General features: G+C 44.9%; 1 protein-coding gene across 1 annotated transcript in view; it reads left to right on the top strand.

Moving 5' to 3' along the window:
* Positions 1-714: 714 nt before the first annotated feature.
* SPEF2 (sperm flagellar 2) overlaps positions 715-8674 on the top strand; it is a 127702-nt gene continuing 119742 nt past the window's right edge. The window contains exon 1 of the mRNA XM_008154824.3: positions 715-807. Within this exon, the coding sequence (XP_008153046.2) occupies positions 750-807 (58 nt within the window). The 5' untranslated portion in view covers positions 715-749. The remainder of the gene's footprint in view (positions 808-8674) is intronic.

Raw genomic sequence — 8674 nt, 5'->3', positions numbered from 1 at the left:
CTCTTGGAAAAAAAAAGTTGAGAAACATGTTAGAAGATTGCAAAACTGAGTGGTTGGCCACGCTGTGGGTAGTTGGTAAGAGTTAGGTGTCAGGGATGAAAGTTAAAAGGAAAGGACTTATTCTTAGCGTTCAGAAGGGTGAAGGGATTGGAAAGATGAGGGAGAAGGAAGGTTTTATGAAGGTGGTGACGGATGAGCTAGACCTGTTGGACAGGCAGTGCTGGCTGAGATGGGGAACTGCCTGTTTTTATTTTGAAGAGGAGGGATCCAGATGTGGGAAGATTGGGCAGAACTAACCATGAGGAAAATGCAACTCTCTAAAATGTTTTGAGAGAAAAAAATATTTAATGAATTTTTTTTTTCCTGGTCAGACTTTTCTTCCAGGTAATTTATTTTTTATTGCATTGTGACAGAGACTCTCCCTGTGATGAAACCTGAGGTCAGGCACCTCTCCCCTTACTGTAACCCCCCAGTGGTCTCTTGAACAGTCAGTCTTCCTTACCCCCCATCTCAGGTCCTTGGGGAGCATCTTGCGCCTGCGCACATTGCAGTCATACCCACCAGAAGGGGGCAGGCCAGGATTTTCTTTCCTCCGCGCCTGGGTTCTGTCACCCCTCTTCTCCTACCTGCTTCCTGAGCTCCGGCCGGGATACGCTTCCTTAGCAACGGGTTGCCCCTGGCAACAGGAGGACGCGAACTCGCAGGCTTGGTTTCCCTCCCCGCCGGCAGTCGGAGGCCCAGGCTGCACCATGTCCGAGATCCTGTGCGAGTGGCTCAACCAGGAGGTGAAGACGTCCCAGACCGTGAGTGAGTGTCACAGCCCCGGAGAGGGCCGGGCCGAGCGGGGCGCCTGTCCAGCGGCCCCTGCCAGGCTCCTCCCGCCCCCACTGTGCCACCCGGGGGGGGGGGGGGGTCCAGCCCGCAGTTTCGGGCCTGCTGTGCTGGCCAGCCCATGGAATGTGCGTGCTCTGGGCCCTGGGCAGCACCTCCTCTGAGAGTTTCCTCCCGTGCAAAGGAGACCCCCGGCAGGCAGCCCCTCCACACACCTGCCCGCACTCAGGTGTGAGTGCATGCAGAACATGTCCACATGCACACACGTCGCAGTGTCAGCCCCACCTGTACAGACATTCGCTGACTACTGTTTACTCCGGCCCAAAGCTGACTTCCTTCTAACCCGACTTCACTCCCAGCCATGCAGTTGCCATCCTAAGTCTCTAAATCTCGCAGAGGCGGCCTTACAGGCTGGCATCTCCCCTGATGGCCCAGGAGTCCCAGCTCAGCACCGTCCTCCCTCTCGGCGTCTTCCTGTTGTTTCACACACAGGAGTTTGTGTCTCAGCGGGTATTGTTTTGGCTCAAAGCAAGAGGTTCTCAGCCCAAATCGGTTCAGTCTGTTTTCCCAGGAACACCCTTGCCTACTAACACCAACTTGCTACCTCTTATTGAACACGTGGGCACGTCCATCGGACCCTGTGCCAAGCCCTTCCTGTAGATTTTCTTAGTTAATCCTAAAAACAAACAAACAAAAACCCTAAGATGTGCCGATGAGTAAAAGGGGCTGAGAGGTCGTGGTGATTTGTTCAGGGTTGCACAGCTGGAATTCGAAGCTAGATCCTTGACGTGTGCTCTTGGGCACTTATCTTGTACAACTCTATATTTAGGGAATATATTTTTAAATAACTCAGCTCCCCCCGGTGTATTCATGTGAGCTGCTTTTATAGGAATCGTTGTTCAATTTGAAGTCACAAGAAGTACAGAAGCTCATCCGCCGAGGCATGTTGTAACTTCGCAGGGCATAACCTAATTCCTCCATGGTCAGGTGCCAACGGTGGACTTACTAGTGTTTGTTTAGCAGTGATTCCGTCTTCATGTTACTTGCTGGGACAAAGAAGACAGGATAAGAATGCCACCTGAGTGCGTGTGTTTCCTTGACGAGGTTGAATCATGGTTCAGTCATTTTTCGGAGGCAGCTAAAGTCCGTTGATTTCTGGATTATTCTGTAGGAAAGAAGTCAATTTGGATAAGCACATTATTGACCTCTGTGTTGCCTGGGCTACCCTGAATATCAGCAGTAAAGAAAAAGAATTCCAATGATCCTTAACTGAGAAGTCTCCCTTCTCTTACGGAGGGAGGTTTCTGGAGTCACTAGAAACTTGATTAGCCCCAACATATGAAGATTCACGTCTATGTTACCAAGGCTTAGGACCTTCCGTGAGTTAAATGTAACCCGACCATTTTCCCTAGAAAATGAAGCTTAGATGTGTATGTTAGTGAAATGTCTTAGAACACACAAAAGTTGCTCAACACAAAATGACACCTGAAATTCAAGCAATTATTTTCATAATGAAAAATAAGTAATGTTACTAAAGAATTTGCTGTAAAAAATTTTAAGGACGCTCCATTATTTTCAAGAATACACATTGCCTCTGTTTACAAAACTCTTATGAATTCATCATAAGAGGAAACTAGCATCAGAATAGTCTGCATAAAAAAAAGTGAACATTCTCAATAGTTGAGTAGAAACCTTTGAATTCCATGTACTGTACCATCTTTGTAAAGATGGATGTACAAGATAGTCCATGTTCTTTTGGATTCTGAGTGTGGCTCTGTTGAAAATTTTGCAGTATCCAAAATGGAAATAATAATCTCTAGGTCCCCATATTATACCTGGAAAGTAAGGATAAGAATTGCTATATAGTTTGGAGGGTATTAAATGAAGTTGCAAATGAAAAATGCCTACCGCAGTTCTTAACATCTACTACATCATGATACTGAAAAAATATATTATCTCAACTATTCTTCTGTCTCTCACTTTAGATTAATCCTAGTATAGTGCCTGTCACATAGTGGCATTCTGTAAATAATTGTTTATTACCTGAAAGTCTGCGAGGGAGACAAAAGTAGAGTATAGGCTGAATCTTACAGATTTGTTCATCTTGAGAAGGTCACCCTGGGAACTTTGACCTCAGCTTTGTGAGTTCAGAAGCTGTTTTATTATTTTAAGCAAGTTCTTAAGAATTGTTTCCTACTAACTGAAATCATATTTTCCTGATTTTATTAAACCAGGGTACCAGTTTATCATGCGGAAAGGATAGTAGAACAACCGATCCTGGCCATTGAGCACAGTGCACCATCTTAATGGGCTGGTGCACTCGGGAGAAGAGCAAATTTATAGATCAGATTGCTCACTGACAATCAGAAATTAGGTATTATCAAAAGAGCTCTCAAATTGAGCTAATATTTGATTTGTTTTACTTATCTGCTCCACAGATATTGTATCTACATAGCTGTGACATCTTGGATTAGATTAGGTTAGATTCTATTAGAGTCAGAATCCTTCCCTCCTCCTCCTCCTTCCCCTCCTCTCTCCTCCTCCTCCTCCTCTTCCTCCTCCTTTCCCACCAGCGCAGGAATAAACCGTACTGCTCAATGTTATTTTCCAGTGTCACTACTACTACAAAAGTTTCTGAAATTACAACATTTGTCTATTCTTTCATTGCAGCAAATCTCTGTTCTTAATAAGGTTAATTAATATATCCAAAGATTATAGTTTACATGATATGTAAAAAAAATTAAATAGATAAAGTCATAAGAGATAGGCTGTGCTCCTTGTTAATTTTTTTGCATAAGTGAGTTTCCATAGGTGGCTAATTTTGTTCTTTCACATTAAATCTTAGTAATTTTTGGTTTAGAGAGTGACATTTTTTATTATTTGCATTCTTTATTTGAGTCTCCTTGTGCACTACCTAGACTTTGATGATTAGGTCTTATGTCAAGACCTTTTCAAAAGTATCAAATTTTATTTTTTAAAAGGAGCTATTAAAATATGTTATAGGCTGTTTATTTACGTACATTTTATAATATACTAGGGGCCTGGGTGCATGGATTCGTGCACCGGTGGAGTCCCTCAGCCTGGCCTGCACCCTCTCGCAATCCGCGATTCCTCAGGGGTTGTCACACTGCCGGCTTTGGCCCTATCCCTGCAGGACCTGTGAGGATCAGGCCGAAACCAGCAGTCTGACATCCCCCGAAGGATGTACCAGTGTGTGAAGCGGCAGGTGGCTGGGAAGGAGTCCAAGCCGGGCCGGGTGCCTCACCGCTCCTGCTCATCCTTGCTGCTCGGTAGCGCTGCCATGGAGGCAGAGGCGGGAGAGGCTCCCGCTGCTGTAGCTGTGCTCGCCAGCCGTGAGCCCAGCTTCTGGTTGAGCGGCACTCCCGCTGTGGGAGTGCACTGACCACCAGGGGGCAGCTCCTGCATTGAGCGTCATAGAAGTCCCTTAGGCTTTGATATAGTATATATAGATTGTGGTGACCTATGATGACCTTACCATATCAAAGAGTCATAGAACTTGAGATCTGAAAAGGAATCTCAGACATCATTTAATTCTTCTTTGGCATATAAGGTAATTAAGTAAGATGTGTTTAGAGATTTGTCTAGGGTTATACAGCTAGGGAGTGGCAAGTTAGCAGTACATTCTGAGTCTGCTGACTTTTAATTCATTCCTCTTATAATCTGGTCTCACTAAACCACACATTTTTCTCATGTTTCACCCCTCAGAGTCATTAGGAAATATATTGCTTCTCACGTAATACCACAGATTTTGATACTTTCTGGCTAGCCCAGCAGCATTTCCCTTCATTAAAGCTTGGCTTCTTTGGAATTGAGACAGCAAATCTAGTAACAGAAGGCTGTTGCATAAATCAATTTCAAAATCTTAAGATATGAAGTTTCAAGAAAAGAATGTCACCCGAAATTTAAACCATTAAAGGAGGTTATAATAACATAGAGATTTCATTTTAAACAGTAAATCCTGGGAAATATGATAAAGTCTTCAAAGGAGAAGACGGGTCATCTTATTCTCATACTGGAGGAAAATAAATGGTCAGTCTCCTCTCTACAGGACCGCAGTATATACCTGTAGTTGAACAAAGTCAGGTTTATTGTCCGGTTGACAACTGTGGGGCATCTCAGTAAGAGGGTGTGAGAAAGGATTTAAAGCATTTGTACTTGTGTTAGGTGTTTTTGAGGAGGGTTCAAGGAGGTGGTGCTTTGCTCTGAGTTCAATACTGTCAGAGCATAGTCATCTCTATGGCACGGCACCTTAATAAATCTTATCCAGAAAGTGGAGAGAATAGAGTGCCACAAAGCCACAACTGGTAAAAAAGAAAAAAAAAAAAGAAGCAGCAACCAGCTTGGCCGGTGTGGAGTTCACTGTTCGATTCCAGGTCAGGGCGCATGCCTGGGTTGCAGGCTTGATCCCCAGTATGGGGCGTGGGGCGTGCAGGAGGCAGCTGATCAGTGATTCTCATCATTGATGTTTCCCTCTCCCTCCTTCTCCTTCTTCCTCCCTTCCTTCTTCCTCCCCTTCCTTCTTCCTTCTTCCTTCCCTTCCTTCCTTCCTTCCTTCCTTCCTTCCTTCCTTCCTTCCTTTCCTTCCTTCCTTCCTTCCTTCCTTTCCTTCCTTCCTTCCTTCCTTCCTTCCTTCCTTCCTTCCTTCCTTTCCTTCCTTCCTTCCTTCCTTCCTTCCTTCCTTCCTTCCTTCCTTCCTCTGAACTCAGTAAAAACATTTTTTTAAAAAACAGCAACCACTCATAATGGGAAGATTAGTGGATGTTTGGTCATTTTTGTGTTTTGGACAACTTTGGTTTTATCTGAGTACAAACATGATTACAGAGGGATTTTGTTCTCGTCTTGATCCATCAGCGTGTCCGAGTGGCCTTGTCCGGCGTTGGTGTGCTGTGAACGTGATTATGTTTGGCAGGAGGATGCCAGGGCCTGGCCCTGAGGGCCGGCCAGTGCCTAGGAACACCAAGGCCTGATGGGGCCAGGCCGGTTCCCCGCCTTCAGCAGCCGCTCTTCTCTCTCTCAAATAGAAGTACATTTGCTTGACTTTTTAAACGTGGTTGATGATGCAGGCCAGCACTTTGCTCATCTATTACAGGAGGAGCGAAGGCCATTGAGCATAGAATGGATAGGTCTACAGACTCATACACAATTCCAACACCCAAATGTCTCTTTACTCATTTGGTGGCAAACCTTGGCCGGAAACGCTGTGACGCTATGTGTCGTCTATTTCTCCCACTCAAATGTTTCGCTGTGGAAATCAACTGTGTTTTGATAGCACGTGTTTCTGGTTGAAGTGTTAGAGCTCATCTGGCCCTAAGTGTCGGCCTGTATCTGAGTTTAAAAGACAATGTCAACTATTTGCTCTCTGAGCACTGAATTACCTTTTAAGTAAGAATGTACTCTAGTGCTTGAGGATCTAGTATCGAGCTTCTGCATTATCTAATTAATATAACCGGTTATCTTAAATTAGGAGGCAGTAAGAAGAACAACAATTGTCACTGAGCATTTACTCTGTGCCGGGGGCAGCACTAAGCACTTTGCATGCGATATCTCATTTAATTCTCAGACCAACTCCCATGAGGTAGACAGAGATGCCGAAAGGCCAGTGGCTTCTCAAGGAGCAAGGAGTCAGAGCCAGAGAATCTGTCTCCGGAGCCTGCGCTCCCCTCACGGCCACTTTGGAGTGTAGAAGGCTTGTCTCCTTCCCGTGCTTTCTCCAGCTGGCTCAGGTGGAGAGGCACAGGGACGACCTCCCCCTCGGTCCTGGCCTCCTACAGGCCTTTCACGCAGGCCCACATCAGAGCTCTCAGCAAAATACACTGTAGGATGGGGATGAGTTCCGTGGCGTGGAAGATGGGAGGCCCGGTTGAGTGGCTGCCGACCAGGCTTATCCCGGAGGTAAAGCATGTCAGAGCTCAGCATGAAGCCCTCCCTGGGCCCCCGTGGCTTAGTTGTTCTCGTCTTCTTCACTGCTCCTGGTCCTAGAGTCCGCCCACTTCCTTCCCGCAGGAAATGCCAATTGTTAGTGCACATGAACTTACAGAGGGGGCTATCAGGAAATTAGTCACGATGTTCAGGAACACATCCTGGGAAGAAAAATATGATCAACCAAAGGGGGGAAGTAAACTTTTCTTTGCTTTTCCCTACTGTTTCTCTCCTCCCACCCCTCTCTCTGGCTTCCTTTTATATATATATATATATATATATATATATATATATATATATATATATATATTTATTGATTTTTTACAGAGAGGAAGGGAGAGGGATAGAAAGCTAGAAACATCGATGAGAGAGAAACATCGATCAGCTGCCTCCTGCACGCCCCCTACCGGGGATGTGCCCGCAACCAAGGTACATGCCCTTGACTGGAATCGAACCTGTGACCTTTCAGTCCGCAGACCGATGCTCTGTCCACTGAGCCAAACCGGTTTCGGCCTCTCTGGCTTCTTATCTGTCTTCTCATACTTTGTAATCTGTGTAATTTTCTTTTCTTGTCTAATTCCTTGCCTGTACTCTTCTTTTTTCTTTACTTTTTTCTACATGTCTTCCCTTTGTTGCTTTTATTGGTTGCTGTGGTTTTTCACCCTTCATTCTCTTTTTGGTCTGGGTGGCACGCAGTAAAATCTGCAGTGTCCTATGCATGCAAAACTGCAGCTAGATGTTTTTTTGTACTTGGTTATTTGTAGTGAACTCCTTGACAATGAAATAATAAGTGTTTATTGTTCTCCTTTGACCTTTATGCCCATAAATGCCTCTATTTTACCCATATCAGAATTGCATTATTAATACGACATGCCAACCCAAAGGAAGTGGGTTATGGTTTTATCTTCCTAGTGACCTTTTTGTAGCAGTTTTCTGCAGACTGTTTGCCTGCCACATTGAGAGTGATGGAATCAGACACAGTTATCCCGCAGTTATTCATGAGCTAGACTTCAGTATTCAGTCAGCATGAACAACAGGCCCAGTGCAAAATCCAGAGGGAGGAATGAGACCCTCTGAATGCAACATAGCTCCTGAGTGCAAAGCTATGGTCTTTAGACTATCACTAGAAATCCATAGTCTGCCAATGGCTCTTTGTCCAGTGGCTCTTCAGAAAACCAAGAGAAGAAAGGGGATGGGTAGGGAAGAGAGAAGGGAAAACAGCGGAGAGAAGGAAGCAGCAGACAGAAGGGGGGCAAGGCACATCCAGAGCGGCCCAGATGGCACGGTGAGGACAGTGGTGGCAGCCAAGACCAGGGCACAGGAGTGGTGGCCAGAAATGGGTGGCCTTCAAGGAAAGGAGACAGCAGCTGTGACTCGGGAGGAGCAGGTGGAGGTGGAGGCAGCCATTTGGATTTCAGTTGCTTCAAACAACTATTACTGTATGATGCCAGAGACATGGCCAATAGATGCTAATGCTAGACAGTTCCAGAGCTCATCCTGAGTAAATGGAATCAATGGGAATCATTGACATCATTGTTTAATTACTTGATTATTATATTATTCAACTCCAATATTCAAGTATTGGAGTATTATTAAGAATATAAAATATACAAAAATTAGGAAAACTTTGGGCAAAATTGTGGGCAGGAATCTTATTCCTATGATAACATGTAGTGTTCTGAGTGAGGCCTTTGTGGAACAACTGACTTTGCCCCACTGCAACCTCACATCAAGCATCAGATCGACAAATCCAACATTTCTTCATATTCAATTAGCCACCTGATTATCGGTCAAATAGATAAAAGAGGACAATCTGGCACAAATGAGTTTGTGATATTGCAATGACATATAGTGTTTTGACTGCTATTGCTTAAAAGACCCTTAAAGAAACATGTTGAAGATG

Source organism: Eptesicus fuscus, chromosome 4, assembly GCF_027574615.1.
Source record: "Eptesicus fuscus isolate TK198812 chromosome 4, DD_ASM_mEF_20220401, whole genome shotgun sequence".
NCBI classification, from domain to species: domain Eukaryota; kingdom Metazoa; phylum Chordata; class Mammalia; order Chiroptera; family Vespertilionidae; genus Eptesicus; species Eptesicus fuscus.
The sequence above is the reverse complement of the archived record's forward strand: the minus strand, read 5'-3'. Positions and strand labels throughout refer to the sequence as shown.